The sequence below is a fragment of the Pelodiscus sinensis genome, chromosome 1 (genome assembly GCF_049634645.1).
Source record: "Pelodiscus sinensis isolate JC-2024 chromosome 1, ASM4963464v1, whole genome shotgun sequence".
In the NCBI taxonomy this organism is placed as follows: Eukaryota; Metazoa; Chordata; order Testudines; family Trionychidae; genus Pelodiscus; species Pelodiscus sinensis.
The window spans coordinates 99,615,292-99,633,501 of record NC_134711.1 but is presented as its reverse complement, the minus strand read 5'-3'; the positions used below and the strand labels follow the sequence as shown (position 1 = coordinate 99,633,501).

The window sequence follows — 18,210 nt, the reverse complement described above, 5'->3', positions numbered from 1 at the left end:
TTCTTTATTATGAGATAAATAAAGTCCCATCTTTTTATTATGCTACCATTGTTGTGATTTTCTGATAAACTAATTCATATATTGTTAGGCCATATAGGCCCATGTTGTTTTGTACGCAGTATTTGGCTTCTTTAGTAACCTAACAATATACAAATGTGTAGAGGTAAAGAATAGAGATAAACAGTCATAGGCAACCAGAGAGAACTTCAAAGAGGAGAAAGATAAGGTCTTATATGTTAGCAAATCCATGAATGGTTTCAAAAACCAAGGAATACAGTTTTGCAAGTAAATAAACATTGGGGCTGCGTCTACACTGCCATGATTTTGCGCAAATACTTTTAACGGAAAAGTTTTTCCATTAAAAGTATTTGCGCAAGAGAGCGTCTACAGTGGCATGTGCTTTTGCGCAAAAGCATCCGTGCCAGTGTAGATGCTCTCTTGCGCAAGAAAGCTCCGATAGCAATTTTAGCCATCGGGCTTTCTTGTGCAAGTAATTAACGTTGCTGTAAGAGGGATACTTGCGCAAGAGGGCTTATCCCTGAGCGGGAGCGTCAGAGTATTTGCACAAGAACCACTGATTTTGTACATTACAAAGTCAGTGTTCTTGCTCAAATACTCATGGCCAGTGTAGACAGGCGGCAAGATTTTGCACAAAAGTGTCCGCTTTTGTGCAAAATCTTGCCAATGTAGACACAGCCTGGGTGTTTTTGGCTAAAAGTTTCCAGTGCGGTGCCCAGCTCTATTACTATTACCTCCAGGCAATATTTTGTAACAAAATGTTTACACACCGTAGAAATTAAATCCTATAAATCATGCTTTGAATCTTAAAAAAACCCCTCTTTTATTATTGATTTGTTCTGTCAGTAGCGAACAAATCTCTGAGCACTGGCTGGAGGTGATGCATAATAAAAACATCCTCCCAAAGAAAGCAAAACCAAATCTGACCAGGAAAAGATGAAGCAGGAATTAAAAATAGTTTAGCGGAGTCAAGAAAACAACCTTTGATATAAAATTTTAGAGGGGGATCTCTGTCACATGACTAATTTTTATTGTCATTTGGTTTTGACTGTTTTACCTCTTAATTAGGGCTGTCAAATGATTAAAAAATCAAAAATAATCACAAGATTTAAAAAAATTAGTCACAATGAATTGCAGTTTAAATTGTACTGTTAAAAATAATAGAATACAAATTAAAATTTATGATAAATATCTTTAATGTTTTTCTGAATGTTCAAATATACTGACTTAATTTACAACACAGAATGCAAAGTGCACTATGCTCCCTCTATATTATTATTTTTATTTCCAGTATTTGCACTGTAAAATGATAAAGTATTTTTCAGTTCATCTCATACAAGTACAGGCAGTCCCCGGGTTACGTACAAGATAGGGACTGTAGGTTTGTTCTTAAGTTGAATCTGTATGTAAGTCGGAACTGGCGTCAGCCGCTGCTGAAACTTGGAGCACACCCGCAGCGGGACAGCCCGGGCGCGCTTGGGCTGTCCCCCTGCGGGCGTGCTCAGTGGCTTTGCTCTCCGTCTCCGTGGTCTGCAGAGAGACGGGGAGCAAAGCCTTGGAGCACACCCGCAGCGGGACAGCCCGGGCGCGCTTGGGCTGTCCCCCTGCGGGCATGCTCAGTGGCTTTGCTCCTGTCCCCCTGGTCTGCTGGGGGAGTCCAGCAAAGCCGCTGGAACCCCCCCAGCAGACCAGGGACACCAGAGCAAAGCCGCCGTCTGGGCGGCTTTGCTCGTTTGCCCAGGAGCAAAGCCGCCCAGGCGGCGGCTTTGCTCGGGTGTCCCTGGTCTGCTGGGGGGGTCCAGTGGCTTTGCTGGACCCCCCCCCCCCAGCAGACTAGGGGGACAGGAGCAAAGCCGCCCAGACGGCGGGAGTCCCGCTGCCTGGGCGGCTTTGCTCGGGGCAAACGAGCAAAGCTGCCCAGGCATCGGGACTCCCGCCGCCTGGGTGGCTTTGCTCGGGTGTCCCTGGTCTGCTGGGGGGGTCCAGCGGCTTTTCTGAACCCCCCCCCCCAGCAGCCTAGGGAGACCGGGAGAAGCTTTTCTCGCCCCGGAGGACACGGGTGGTGACCCGCTGCCCGTGAGCTCCGGGGCAAGAAAAGCCCCGTTTGTAAGTGCGGATCTGACATAAGTCGGGGACTGCCTGTACTGTAGTGCAAACTCTTTATTGTAAAAGATCAACTTACAAATGAACAGGGTTTTTTTACATAACTGCACTCAAAACCAAAACAATGTAAAACTTTGGAGCCTATTAGTCAAAGCATGAAGGAGAATATGAACATTTAGTACATCTGGCATTTAACTACTTTGCAATGTCAGCTATGCAAAACCAGTTGTCACTTTCAGGTAACATTGTAAGTAAGAAGCAGGCAACATTATCTTCTGTAAATGTAAAGAAACTTGCTTTTCTTAAAAAAAAGAACCTTAAATGAGTGGTCCTGTAGCACCTTAGAAACTAACAAAATATGTATGGATATTATCATCAGCTTTTGTGTGCACAATCGACTTCTTCAGATACATATTTTTTGTAAGTGTCTAAGGTGCTACAGGACCATTCGTTTTTTGGGTTTTTTTTGGTAAGTTACAGATGGACACGGCTACTCCTTCCTTGTCTTTTTTTAGTGACTGGCTGAATAGCAAATAGAATTGAATGGGCTTATGTAAGTGAATTGAAAAATACTTTATTTTATTTTTTTACAGTGCAAACATTTGTAGTAAAAATATAAAATGAATACTGTACACTAGGGATATAAGTGATTAATCAAGTCACTACTCAGCTACTTGCTTCCCTTCCCCTTTACTGCCTCTGTATCAGAGGCATCAGCGATGAGAGGAAGCAGTAGCAAGTGCTGGGGGGAGCTGGCTTAAAAGCCACTTCCCCCCAGCACGGTTTCTGTGGTGTGGGGGGGAAGGGGAGGCCAGAAGCGCAGTGGTTTGGGACCCAGCATGATCCAGGACTGCCCAGTCCTAGCTCGCGCTTGATCTCAGACCACTGCACCTCTTCATTTAAATGTAGTAAGAGCTGGGTGAACCTAAGGGTAACGATTAGTCCCTTATTGAGTAATCATATAGTCAATACAAATTGTATCAACTACACAATAATTCAGTTACCTTCTTCTTAACATCCTTATTGTAGAGTTTGTATTCTGTGATGTAATTGAAATCAGTATATTTGAAAATGTAGAAAAACATCTACATATATTTATTATATATTTAAGTTGGTATTCTGTTACTGTTTGTGTAATTAAAATAGCAAGCAATCATGACTTTTAATCAAGTTAATTTGCTTTGGGTTAATTGTGTCTATTATCTGAAATTAATGGACAGTTTTACTCTTAATTTGTCTTTTCTCAGTTGTTTATTTTTGTTGTATTTTGGGTACAGCCTGCATGCAGGACTTGACAAAATAAGGACCCAGTTCTTCAAATTTCTGCGTATCCTCAGCTGTCACAGACTGTGATGGCAGTTGGGGTTTCTCAATACCTTGAGTACTACTGTTGTGAGAACTGAAAAGCAACAGTAAATACTTGGCTCTTACATAGATAGCACTTCTCATCTGTATGTCTCATAAAGCTTTATGAAAGTATTTATCATTTCCACTTTCCTAATGGGGGAACTGAAGCACACGACAGTTATATGATTTATTTAAAATCAGAAGATCAGCTGTAAAGCTAGAACTAGAATCCAACTCTCTTGACCATCCAGTGCACTTCCCTAATCCAGTGGTTCCCAGTCTGTGGACTGCAGACCCTTGGTGGTCCGTGGCAGTGCTGCAGAGGGTCCATGGAAAGTTTAAAAATAAGGATTGGGCCCACCGTGGTGGGCCCAATCCTTACTGTTCTTTCCTTACTTTTCTTTTCCTTCCCCAGAGAAGTGGTTTCCATGAAATTGTAATAGATTGAAAAGGTTGGGAACCACTGCCTTAACCAATAGATCATACTGTACCATTAGCTCACTTAGAAAGCTCATGTTTTTTTCTTGAACCCTCATTTTCCCTAGAGAAGAAAAATAAGTCAACATGTACAGTGCCATAGTAAAATTGAATGAAACTGCTTTAGGGGGTGGTGGAACTACCTAGCTTCCTTCTTTCCTATCTGCCTACCAAGTTGCTACATGTTTTGTGAAAACACCTCAATTTCACACAATTATTTGGAAGGGAAGTTTTTACCCATGTTGGTACTGGGCAAGGCAGGGTGGAGAGCATAATTTTAGTGATATTGCTTCTGAAGGCTAAGGAAAGGGTGGGCGGAAGATAACTAGCAATGTGTCCTAAAAGCAAAATAACTTCTATGAAATCGAATGGAGGTGAATCAGGTTTTTGTTCTCTATTTTTAATCATGCAATATTTTAAAATACAGAAGTGAAATAACAGTTGATGGGATGGTGTTAAGAAGAGACTGAACGTTGAAGGAGAAATTCCTCAAAGCATGATGAGTTAAGGCAAAGCAAAAATCTGCTAGCTGTGCCTCTTAGTCATTGCCCCTGGACAAAGGAGGTTCCCCATATCATTTGCCAATAGGCTTAGTCCTCTAGCTATTATGTAGCTGGTATATTTTCTAAGCTCTTTTTTGGAATGTATGGAGGCTGGGGTGGGAGGCAGAGAAGGTGCAAGAAATAAGTTAGAACAGTGGTGCTCATAGTAACACCTGTAGTTAAGGTTGCCTAACACTTTCTATTATGAGACCCTGTTTTCATATACAGATAGCATGGGACAGGGAAAAAAAGAAAAATATGGGAGTCATCATTCAAATACCACAATAATGGACATAGTATACAAATCTGAACAGAATAAACCATAATAATGGAGGTAGAGGTAAAGCTAAAGAGTAGGGGAGAAAACAGATGCTGAAGACAAAGTAAAATTACATCGTCATAGGGAAAAAGGTGGCTTCATGTTGGGAAAGGAAAGAAGATACAACAAAAGCAAGGAAGACGATCTATAAATTCTGCTTTGCACTGCTCTGATGGCAGAAAATCAGCTTAAAAGTTAGTTTAACTGGCTTGGAGGGGGATTTCTCTGGTACAGAGATGGTATAGATCTGTCATTGTTCAACATCTCTAGACTATAAATTTAGAGAATCCATGACATTCTTTGACTGCCCATATAGTTTATTTTACTGTAGGTTTCACCTCCAGATATATTTGAGTGAGAGAATCTTCAATAAACATAAGAAAGATGGTTGATGACATAGAAAGGGGAAGGGGCGCAGATAGAAGGATAGGGAGATTTTCACTTTAAAATTACAGGCAGGCACTTACGAACGGGACTTTTCTTGCCCCGGAGCTCGCGGGCGGTGGGACCGCCTAGAGCGCAGCGGTCCCGCCACCGCATCCTCCGGGGCGAGAAAAGCTGCCCCGGGTCTCCCTGGTGTGCTGGGGGGGACTCCCCAGCACAGCAAGGAGACCCAAGCAAAGCTGCACAGGCGGCGGGACCCCGCTGCCCATGCGGCTTTGCTCCTTTGCCCCGGAGCAAAGCCGCAGAGGCGGGGGACCCCGCCGCCTGTGCGGCTTTGCTCCGGGGCAAAGGAGCAAAGCCGCACGGGCAGCGGGATCCCTCCGCCTGTGCGGCTTTGCTCCTGTCTCCCTGCTGTGCTGGGGGGGGACTCCCTCCTGTGCTGGGGGGGGACTCCCTCAGCACAGCAGGGAGACAGGAGCAAAGCCGCAGAGGCGGCGGGACCTCTGTGCCTCCGCGGCTTTGTTTGGGTCTCCCTGGTCTTCTGGGGGGGGAGGGGGCGCAGCTAGTGCCCCCCTCCTCCTCCAGCAGACCAGGCTTTTGTTGCGGGACGCCTGGGGTAGAGCAGCTGGGGTGCTGCCAGGTTGGTCCTGCAGGGACCTACCCGGCAGTGCTCCAGCTGTTCTGTCCCAGGAGTCCAGATTCAGCCGCTGTTGAAACTGATCAGCGTCTGATTCCAGGAAGCCGGGGGCAGAGCAACTCTGCCTTGGGCTTCCTGTAGTCAGCCCCTGATCAGTTTCAGCAGCAGCTGAATCTGGAGCCAGTTCCGACTTACATACAAATTCAACTTAAGAACAAACCTACAGTCTCTATCTTGTATGTAACCCGGGGACTGCCTGTACTAGTTTGGACTGCTGCACCTCCCCCTCAGCTCTTACATCACACACTAACTTACATCTCATAGTGAGATATTTGAAGTGACCTGGCCACTCTAGTTTCTTACAGATAGTGAGGGAAAACCACTACCAGAACATTTTATTAGCAGTTATAGCAGAAAAGCCAAGGAGTGGCTGAGTATAATGAATACAAGCTTATCCCTCCTAAAACCAGTCCCTCAAATATAAAATGAAGGCATATTAGTGGATAGCACAGGAAATCTTGGCTCACATATGTCATACCTTTTTGTGAGTAAATTTACTCAGTTTGCCAGCACCTTCAATCTGGCATCTTTCATAATCACTATACTGTACAGGTGATGTTTGGGATTTAGCTGGAACTAGTGGAGATGGCTGTGTTGTCTGAGTCCTTTTCTCTGGGCTGGTTCAGGTCAGGATCTCTCTCAGGAAATGGGGGGGAGGATGCCAATATGCTGACTTTCATCTTAGTACCCAATTTCCCTTCCTACAGTCTCTTTAAGAACCCCAAAAGGAAGTGATGGACATAATAGCTCATCTCATTTTTTCCCCTCCATCAATTAGGCCTAATTCCCAACACACTAGTTTTAGTTAATTGGTTTCTGGTCCTCTACTTCTCTTGTTTACTAGCTAACATTTAAACACCATCCTTAAGTTGTATCAGTCAACATTTTTGTTCGTACAAAAGCAGCATGTCTCACTTTTGCTCCTTTTCCCATTAACAACTGTTGTTACAGTTACTGTGATATTCCTTAACCTTTCCCTTCCCTCCCACAACTCAAGTCACAGTTAGGACAGATCTGCAGGCTCAATTTTTACAGCTAGTTTCTAGGCACTACTGTAAATAAATAACAACAGATAATCACTCTACTGATTCTTTTTCCAGGAGTTAGCGGTTCCCAGCGTCCATGACGGAGGAGCTCTTGTGGCTTTTGTCTCTGGTGTTGTGTACATTACACTCCAGTCCATCATTTCTTTCAAGTCATGTCCACAATGGAACAGTCACAGTACATGTTACATAAGGATGGCCATTGCTGTGGTGTCATGCATGGCTGTCATTCCCAGTATCCTTTTTGTGTATCACAGTGTTGTATCTTTACATGTGAATGTCCTTCCACTCATGGTAAACCACTTCAAAAGCAGGATAAAGACTAGACTACTGCTCCATGTTGCACATGGATCACTATGTTCAGCAAGCTGGCATTAGAAGCAGCATGAATGATAGTTACCAGCTCTTTGCAGAAGCTATATGTCAATTGTGCATTTAAGTCTAATGCCTCTGTTTCCTACTTTTCTTTATAGTTGGAGGGCAGAGAAGAAAGCAAAGGGGATTCTTATACTAAGCGTCAGCTCATCAATGTAAATGCAGGTTGAACTTCTCTACTCTGACACCCTCAGGACCTGACTGGTGTCGAACCAGAGCATTTACCAAACCACAAGAGGTCAATATTCTCTAGCAGCATTACTAACATTGCCACTGCTTACTGGGCTCTTAGAAGACATTTAGAGATAAATTAGAGCTAGGTAACAGCACAGAACACTGAAAGCCAGGACTGGTGGCTGTAAACCAACTTTTATGGGGCCATGGGAAATTTGGCCACGCCCATGATGAGCAGACATCCAGCTAACTAAATCATGCCGGACCCCAATGTTGCTGGACCAGACTGCTGGACTAGAGAGGTTCAGCCTGCATAACATACAGCCTAGCACTCGTGTCCAAGAGTTAGCCACCAACACACTATATACAGGTCAAACTACCTTATAAGAAACAAAGAAGGCAGATGGGAGCCCACCCACATTGGGCCCTCTGACTGAAAAGGCAAGCAGTCATCCTTCTAGCCTGTACTATCTCGGCCTGGATAAATGATCTTTGGAGTGCTAGGTAGAGGAACTGAATAGTGAAACGCGTACATGCCCATTAGGTATCTGTCAGGCTTTTTTCTTTTAGATCATCATAACACCTAAGCCACTAAAGGCAAAGGGTCAGATTCTATTCTTTGAGAAGATGACTGCATGTGTGTGTGAGAAGAATCAGTCTGAGGCCTCTGTGTCATAAGGGGGTGACTCATCCATAGCACATCCTGCTGGCCCAGCACTTTCCAACTCAATTTCCTCTCACTAAGTTCCCAAAAGTAATCAACAGTCTCTCTCTGTCCACTCATTCCTCTCCCCTACATGGAATCTGTCTTTGTTAACAAAACAATCCTCAACCTTAAGTCCCAACATAAAGGACTCCCAGCTCTTTTTTAGCTAGAATCCTTCCACAGATCTCTGCCTTCCTTGTCCAACTCTCTGACTCAAAGAAGTCAGTTACACACCTCCCTCTGCTACTATCAAGGTCCTCCCTTGCTTTCTCAGGGTCTTACTCCCAGGCTGCATCACTGGAGTCATCAACTTCTACTAGATCAGGGCCAGGCAAAATCCGGCCCACAGGCTGAATTGGCCCACTAAGTTGTTGGATCCAGCACATGGGGCACAGTGGGAGCCTCAGTCAGGCTCCCTGCCTGCCTGCCCCACCCCCACACACCTCCCAGAAAAGTCAGCTGCAGGGCTCTTTTTGTCTGTGAACAGCTGTGAGCCTGGGGTGGCTGCTCCTCTCCCCCAGCACAATCTGGGAGATTTTGTCTCCACTCCTAGCACAATTTGCAGCTTCTTTTGGCCAATGGGAGCTGCTGTTTGAAGAACAGGCAGCATTCTAAGTATCCCTCCCTCCTCTTCTCAGTCTCGCAGCTGAGAAGTCTGTTCACATGTGAGTCTGTTCACAGACACACATGGCCCCACAGCCAGCTGCTCTGAGTGACCTGCCAGGGAATGGAAGACAAGGAACCTGGTGGGCTGATGATGAGGAGTCACCCAGATAAGCATCTCCCGGCCAGAGCCTGCTTCTGGCACTCCAACATTCCCTCCCCCTTAACTTCTGCCCCCCCAACCCCACAATATCCAAACACTCTGCCCCGCCCTCTTGCACCCATCTCTCCTCTCAGGCCCTGCACCCCAATCCCTTGCCTGAGGTCACAACCCAAACCCTCGCCCCAGATCACAACCCCCTCCTTCACACCCACACGCTCCCAGATTCTACACCCCCTCCTGCACACCAATTCTTACTACAGGCACCCTTCTGCACTCAACCTTCATCCCAAACCCCGCACCTCCTCCATTAATATGGTGGAAGAATGCGGCCCTCAACCACTTACCAAATTCTTGGAGTAGCCCATCCCCCATCAAAAATGATTGCCTACCTCTGTGCTAGACCTTACTTCAGAGACTGCCACCAGAACCAAACTTATTCCCTGTGGTTCCCTTTCTCCAAACCGAGTTCTCTGATCTTTATGAAGTCCACATATCTCAGGCTGTTACCTGCACCCAGTCAATGCTGTCTTTGCTGATTATCATATAGTTAATTAGCAGACAAGGATGTGATCAGACAGGGCTGGCTAGCCTCGGGCTTCTGGCCCTTAAACTGGCAGGCCACCCTACCATTAGAGTATGTGCAGCAATCAAAGTTATACAAGTGTTTCCAAAGGCAGACTATGACCGAAGAGGCTCATATTCACAGCTTCTCCTGCTTGCAGTAGTGAAAATGGTTAGTTCAACACCTGACTACACTAGTTGTCAAATCTGCTTCTTAAATTCACAGCTTCTCTCACTCATAGTGGTGAATGTTCATAATGCAACTCATGACTGACCCACATCACTATGCTGGGTAATACCAAGTTATATTTACACATTTGTCGTCTGGCTTCAACCTGTTTCTTTCAGCTGTTTTATATTTTAAATAATGTTGCCTATGTGAAAAGGGAAGAAATACAAGTTTGCAAATCTGTTAAGAAATCCTGCTCTGGGAAAAGTGAGGTTTATTACGTAATGCTGCTGGGCCATGTAATATGGAAACAAAAAAATCAACCATAGATGACAATATTCACTTATTTCATAATCTGTAAAATTGCTGACTGTCTTGTGATTCTGCTGGGCTTGTGACAGCTGCAATGCTAGTGAGAAAAGGAACTCTGCTGTGAATCTCCTGTAGAAAAAAAACAGAACATTTTTCTTGTATGTAAAATATACAGTTTATACTGATAAAACAAGTTACATTTGTCAGAAAATAGTTATGCTCACTTGTGTGCTAACTGCTCTATAGGTGCATTCAGCCTAGTTGACAGGAAAAATGTTATGTAAACTTGTTACTATGGGCTGCCAGATCTGAGTCTCAGAACAAATCACTTCTGTTGATCATTGTTTTAACCCTTCTGGTGTAGATTAGTGAACTGGACACTACCCAGTTGCTCTGGTGGTTGCTCCATGGTATTATTAACTCAGCATATAAGAAATCCAATGACAGATGAACCAGATTGAAACTGTTAAACTTCAGTCTTGAAAATATTTTTGAGGGATTTTTTTTGTATTATAGTGCGGTTTCCACCCTCATCATGTGAATAGATTTTCTCTTGCCACATATAGCTCAAGAAACCAAAAGTTGACCAAAGCTTGGTCACGAGGATCCTATTCCATGGTTTCATTTTGACATCAACCTTCATACTAGAAGGCTCTGGTGGTCATTCTCTGCTGGGAGACTTGATAAACTACCTTCTTGGAGGCTAACCACACTGCACTCTACAGCTCAGAGGCCTGCCTCATTGCCCATTGAAGTTCATGAGAATGATTCTGTTGACTTAGTGGGCTTCAGATTGGATTGTAAATAGGAAGCAGTATTCATACAAATTATTATAAATCTAAGCCACACAGCCAAGGTCTACTCTTGGGGTCTTCTGTCCATAAGAATGCCTCATCTCACCCTCCCTCTTTTGTAATCTTATTTAGTCAGTGTCTTTCGTGCTGACCAGTTTAAGACCTTTGTGCAAGTACACTATGTTTGCTTGACTTTTTAATAGTCTGTTTTTATATTGCAGTGTAAATGCTCGTTTGGTATTTTCAGGCTTAGAGAATAGGGACATGGGATGCATTATAAATAGACATTTTTATTATTATTCATTAAACAATGTGTATGGTTTTCCTTTACATTACTTTTCCCAGTGATTGTATGTGCATCATTAATTTCGATAAAAATTGACTGGATTCCAGGTGAAAAGGTAAAACCTTCCTAGGTAACCAATGTAATCCTACAGCCTATAGCTTGGGTATGTGATACTATATATTTTTAGGCACATGTAAGGACAAGATCACAAGGAATTTAAATAGTGCATGACCATAAGCAAGCTATCAAGCTATTTAGGGGGAAAACAGCTAACAGCCGAGATTCTTAAAATGAGTGATGGGTAAACCTCAAAAAGACTAGACTTTCATTTTAAGTAAGTGCTCAAAGTTCCAGACAATTTGATTATGCAAAATTGAGTGAGGAATCTTGTGATTAATCCTCTCTATAGAAGTGAGTTGTTTCAGCATTTTTACTTCCTTATGCAACCCCGTCCTCATACAATGAAATGAAAAACAAATCAGTCTGTTCTTCAATCTGAGATCATGGTTTGCATTATGGATGACTATTTAGCTCTGGTCTTTATTTTACTGGGCTTTTTCGGCATTCTTAATTAAAATCCTTGCCCCGGATTAAGTTCAGATCTAAAGCCTGTTAGAGTTCATAGCAGTCTTGCCACTAACTTCAATGCTCTGTGGATTAGGATCTTAGAGCATTTGTGGTGATGACTGGGAAAAAAGTTGGATCTGTGGACAGGCTATGCCACAGGAGGGAGTACTTTCTCTACAAATGAAGTAAAATAATACAGTGCCTGCATCTTGTTTCTGAAGTTTGCCAAGCTTACCCTTATTAACACGCTTAGATAAAACAGTGAAAAAGCATCTGAGATGATGAATCTTCATATGTGCGATACTTTTAATAATGTCAAGCTCCTGTGTTTATTGTGTTATGGAATGGTGTCCTTTTATTGAAGTAGATGGCATATTTTGCTTCCAGAAAATCCCCTTTAATTCTATATGTGTTTCATTATAAGAGAGTGTATTAAAGCTTTCCTACAAAACACCTTAGGGACAGGCACATTGCGAAAGTGTCATGCATTTGCTTGAGGCCTAACTCTGTTGTTTTCCTTGGCTTTGAATGAAGGTGTTGAATTTGAGCCACTGGCTCCCTCATATTTAACATTTAGTAGGAATGATTATGGCTAAAATGAATTATTTTTATATCCTTCTGAGATTTTTCTCTAGTTTTTTCACTTTGTGTAGTACTTATTATTTAATGGTAGAGGATACAGAGCCTGTAGTGTATTTATTAATTTGTGAAAGCTTAAACCTGTATTAGCTTTCAGGAACCAAAGCATGGATCAGACCTTCTGAGGCCAGGTCTACACTAAAGGGGAAGGTCAAATTAAGATATGCAACTCCAGATATGTTAATTACGTAGCTAGAGTAGATGTACTTTGATTCAAGTTTCCCTGCTGTTCCCACAGCAGGAGACTGATAGGAGCAAACTTTCCCGTTAGCTTCCCTTACTCCACACAGAAACAGGAATACCAACCGCCGAGGGTGGCATCCTCTTAGTTCGATTTAGTGGGTCTTTACTAGACTCACTAAATCGAACTCCGGAAGGGTCGATCTTCCTCAGAGTGAAGACATGGACCAAGCGTCAGTGTGGATCAGATCTTTGAAATATAGGTGTTAGGGAAGTGGGAAGGAAAGGAGAAACATTTCTTCTGTGCTAATTTTTAAATTTTGTTTTTAAATAAAAAGAGATATTGATCAAATTGGAAATGGCGTGAGACACACACATATATATAACATTCACTTTTCTTTTGTGCAATAACAAGTGTTCTGGAAACCTTTAATTTATTGCACAATTTATACACTTAATACTATCAAGGACATGTGTTTATTTTTACTGGTTATGTGTTGCTTATGAAGTCACTAGTTTTGTTATGCTTTTTACTGTTGCATAATGGTACAAGTTACGTATATAGGGAATACATATAATATTGGATATGTTTTCCTTCCTCCACTCCTACAGTGCTTTTTAAAGGAGTTAATCCTGCATGTTTCTTTGGGTACGTTTACACAGCAGTGTTATTTCAGAATAACTGACATTATACTGAAATAACATAGTCCGCATTTACTCTACAAGCAGTTTATTTTGAGATAATGTCAAAATAATGTCAAGCTGGAGGACTTCTTACTCAGACTCCTGTAACCCTCATTTTACGAGGAGCAAGAAGTCGGAAGAAGAGTGCTCTTCTTCAGACTTCCTGCTGTTTAGACAGCACCAAAAGCCGAAATAAGCTATTTTGACTTAGGCTACGCAATTGACGTAGCTGAAGTTGTGTAGCTTATTTTGGCTTTAGCCCTGCTGTGTAAACGTGCCCTTAGAGCCCTCAATTTGTGCTGAAGTTGACTGGTGTTGTGGGCTTTCAGCACCCTACAGAAAGCACTCAGCACCCTAGTAATACATATCTGGGAATAAAAACCTTTGAGCATTGAATGCAGGAATTGACATCCTCAGAGATTTCAAACAGAAGTGGTTACACATGCCATAAGCAGACTACTAAGAGTAGAAGGGATGTTTCAGCCAAACAGCTGTTATTTATTTATGCATACATTCCACACATTTCCAAGGTGCACATCACACTAAATGTTTTTCTCTACTTAAACCTTAAGGGCAATTCCAAAAATTTAAGCAATCCCAGCCATTTATGTGTTTTATATTCCCTACCTGTACATTGATGAGAATTTCTATTTTTGTTTGATTTGCCATTTCTGTTTACCATTCCATGTTTTAGAGTTTCATATGGAAGTATGTTTTGTTTCTCATTTCCATCAGGATTATACTTATCATTTGGTGAGTGCAATCTGTGAATGGACAGTGGCCTTTGGTTTTATCTTCTTCTTCTTAACCTTCATTAGAGATTTTCAGGTTGGTATTTATAAGTCAGCATTATAGAGTGACAGGTACTATGGAAAATAATAATATTTAATCTAAGATAGAAAGGTCAAAAGGTATCCACATACAGATTTTGTAACACCACACAGTTTATTTCTGGTCTTTCACCAGGAACCTTTTTACTTTAATTTTTGAATAATTCAAAATCAAATGTACAGGCAGTCCCCGGGTTATGTACAAGATAGGGACTGTAGGTTTGTTCTTAAGTTGAATTTGTATGTAAGTCGGAACTGGTACATATTGTAGGGGAAACTCTAGCCAAACATTTCTCCAGAGCTCAGTTTTATTCTCCCACACCTCACTTCCCTCAGTCCTTTATTCTCAAGCTGAGGTGTCTGCTGAGAAAAGCCGCTCCGCGTCTCTCTGGTCTGCTGGGGGGAAGCAGCTAGTGCGGGGTTGCCTCACCCCGTTTGTAAGTAGGGATCCGATGTAAGTCGGATCCATGTAACCCGGGGACTGCCTGTAGTATTAAAATGCCTGAATCCAAGCTATCCAGGTAAATGGATAACTTTACTCATGTGCCTATATTTTTGCAGGATCAGAAAGTGAAATAAATCCTTTTGAATTGGGTTTTGTTGGGTTTTCTTTTAATATTATTTATGTTTTAAAGAGTTTAATGTAAAAATTCACTTCTTTCAATCAGACTCTCCCTGCTCATTTTTTAAAAAAAGTTATGCACTTTGATTTATGCTGCCCAATAAGTTGTGAGAAGATGCAGCTGTCATTCATTTTTCCTTTTTAACAACATTTTTAAAAATATTGAAGTGAAAATCTTCTAGTGTGGCTAGGTTGCACTTGACAGAATTGAGCTGATTGTTTAGTATTGAGCCTCTTGAATATTTATTGCCATTCCACCAACTGTATTTCTGATCTCTGAGAACAGCATATGTGCATAATGCTTTCCTAGACAGCACTGTACTTGCTCCTTTCTTCCATCAGGAAGACTATCATGTCAAGGACAGACTCTCTCACAATGCAGTAGCCAAATAAGCACAGGGATTGGTAAACGCAAAGCATTCCAGCATTAAAAATGTAACCAAACATACTTTACAAAATAAATTAAAGGATACACATGGCTTTAAGATAATAAAACAGGAAATGCAAATCTCTTTTCCTAATCTATATCCTACAACAGAATATGAACACACATTAAAAATATTAAATTTAGACACTTGGGCAATGTCTAGACTGCAAGCCTCTTTCGAAAAAGAGCGTCTAGACTGCAAGCAGTACTTTCGAAAAAGCAAGTCACTTTTTCGAAAGAAAGCAGCGAGTGAGTCTGGATGCTCTCTTTCTAAAAAGCCCTGTTGGCATTCAAGAACGCCTTTTTTCGAAAGTAATAGAAATGTAGCCGTGTTAGTGTGGTGTAGCTGAAGTAAAATGCAGGACTATGTAGCACCTTAAAGACTAACAAGATGGTTTATTAGATGATGAGCTTTCGTGGGCCAGACCCACTTCCTCAGATCCAATAGTGGAAGAAAATAGTCACAACCATATATACCAAAGGATACAATTAAAAAAAATGAACACATATGAAAAGGACAATTGAAAGACTTTTTCTTCCACTATTGGATCTGAGGAAGTGGGTCTGGCCCACGAAAGCTCATCATCTAATAAACCATCTTGTTAGTCTTTAAGGTGCTACATAGTCCTGCATTTTTTTTCGAAAGAGCACTTTCAAAAAAAGGCGTTCTTCCTCGTGAAATGAGGTTTACTGTCATCGAAAGAAAAGCCGCGTTCTTTCGATTTAATTTCGAAAGAATGCGGCTGCAGTCTAGGCGCAGGTAAAGTTTTGTCGAAAAAAACCCTGAATCTGGACACAGCCTCAGAGAACGGGTATGCCTTACAGCACTGCACACAGTTTACACACTGCAGTTTCAGACTTCAGCCTCTGACATTAACCAGCACAAACAGAAAACCAATCAACCTGCATATTACAATTTAAACACTGAACTCTAAACAAAACTCATTTCCCATCCATATTTCCAAATGCTGTCATCACTTTTCATCTTTTGCTAAAACATCCCAACACTGTTTCTGTGGTCCCTAGTATTGTGCTTAATAAAACTAATTAATTATGTTACAGTAATCTTATTTTATCTTTCCTATAGGGAGTTACCTTAAGGATATTAACAGAAATACAAGACGTCTTCTGACAATAGGAAAATTATATTTTAATCAATGAACATTGTAGGAATTTTTTTTTTATTAAAGAAACTGTTGCAGCGAAACAAGAGATTTCAATGCTGATACACCACGAAACCACTGCATCAAACCGCAGTCTGCATAATCCTATTTCTGGACACCTTTTTAATATTAACAATATTTGTAAATTTACTTTTTCCTTGAATGGGCTCTCTCTAGTCTGCATTCCTGCATATTTTGTAATTTATATTACTGTTTGATAATTATAGGAAAAAGGCACCAAAAGGAGACCTTCAAAGTATAAAACAGAGGCTCCACAACTTTCCACTTTTGAACACATGCTGGTTTTTCCATTACTAACAGTCTGACTAATGGCGATAGTCTTCAACTGAAAAGGAAAACACAGTTTGCACATTATTTGCAGTGTCAAGAAAGTGAACAAAATTAAATCTGTTCAGTTTTAATTAAAATATTATATGGGGCTTTTCTTCCATCTTTTGAATATTTTTTAAAATCAAGGTTTATGCCCTTTTAAGTTGCAAGACACTAGGTTGGAGGAAGACAATGTTGCGAGCAGACATGGGTATCTTTGTTCCAAGACATACAGTTTTATAGTTACTAGATTTCAGCACTTATACTGTCAAGGTAATGAGTACATTATAAATATCCTAAATGGACATTTAGACTGTTAACATTTTTTCAAGCAGTATTTTCTCATCAGTTTCTAGTGTTTTTTTAGGAACTTGCCCATTTCTTCCTGCCTGCAGAAGGCTAATAGCTCCTTTTAATGTTGGCTACTAAGTAGCTTAATCTGAAGACTGTAATGGGAAGGAAAGGGATAATAAAATATTGCTTTTCAGAAACAGAGGGAAACTGGATGATCTGACATCTTAATGCTGCTTGATAAACTTGGGGCAAAGGCCTTCTGATATACTTTTTAACTGAGGACAATAGGAGAAGCCTACCTTCGAGTTATAAAAAAAAAAAAAAAACTAAAGTGGGAGGGAGAGCTGCTTATAGTTATATGAAAGAACTGAACGTTACTGGAGGGCATCAAAGATTGGGATAAGATGTGGGATATGCTGCTAAATTTTTTTCCACTATAAATGTTTTTATAATTTGTTTCTAAAAGAAACTGTTACTGCATTTGAAGAGTCTGAGTTGGAAGTTTGTTATAGTAACAGAGGAGTCTGCCATATTAGAACTAACCAGGACCTAGCATTTGCCAGTATCTGTAGGCAGAAATGTTTTACATGGACTATAGAGAAAAGACAAAACGTCATTGGATTCATACAAGGTCCACTGGGCTATCAGCCTAGTTCAGCAAAACCACTCAACTATCAGTGAGCTAACAGTCTAGTTCAGCAAAAATGTTACTTTCCATGGCATAGCACAATCATTTGCAGAAATAGGGATGTGTGTCATTAGGGATTAATTTTATATTAAATATCATGTATACAATCAGTGAAGTATTGTGTCAAAGACTTGCCAATTGCTAATGCATCTTTTGATATATATTAAACTTCAAGCCAAATTCAACTGAGTCTCCTTTTCTTTTATTAATAGCTTGAAAAAAACTCTACAAAGTTGCCTTTTAAGATTCCCCACAGCCAGAGTAGTGTTACTTTTTTCTGCTTGACAGCACTGCTGGATTTGCTATCTGTAGGGATCTGTTTTAAAGATGTTAAGGAATAGTCGATTATAAGGGGGATCCTTCAAAGGGGCAGCAGCACCACACAGCTGAGCCTGGGCTCAGCAGTGCGGGCCTGCTCCTTTGAAACATGGAGGAGGTGTTCAAAGGGCAACACTGCTCAGCTGATCCTCAGTGGCTCAGCTGTGCGGCACTGCCCCTTTGAAACATCGAGGCGGCATTTCAGAGTGGCGCTGTGAATCCCGGGGTCAGCTGGGGACTCCCCAGTTGACCCTGGGTTCCGGGAAAATGCCATGCAGAACCCGGGGTCAGCTGCGGAGTCCCTAGCTGATCCCGGGTTCCACTGAAATGCTGTTGGGAGCCTGGGATCAGCTGGGGAGTCCCCTGCTGACACCGGCTCCATGCGGCATTTCAAA

The 18,210-nt window shown here is 41.7% G+C and overlaps 1 protein-coding gene across 5 annotated transcripts in view; it reads left to right on the top strand.

Annotated features, from left to right (window-relative positions):
* Positions 1–18,210, top strand: part of DRAM1 (DNA damage regulated autophagy modulator 1) — a 65,796-nt gene that overhangs the window by 21,218 nt on the left and 26,368 nt on the right. Inside the window, exons 4-7 of one of the 5 annotated variants that reach the window (XM_006138036.4) lie at positions 6,988–7,165; positions 11,133–11,188; positions 13,879–13,971; positions 16,110–17,682. In XM_006138036.4, coding sequence (XP_006138098.1) covers positions 6,988–7,165; positions 11,133–11,188; positions 13,879–13,971; positions 16,110–16,154 — 372 coding nt within the window. In that variant the 3' untranslated portion in view covers positions 16,155–17,682. Of the gene's footprint in view, positions 1–6,987; positions 7,166–11,132; positions 11,204–13,878; positions 13,972–16,109; positions 17,683–18,210 lie in introns of those variants that run through there. The other 4 variants (XM_025178941.2, XM_025178942.2, XM_025178943.2 and 1 more) reach the window with 4 other exon arrangements.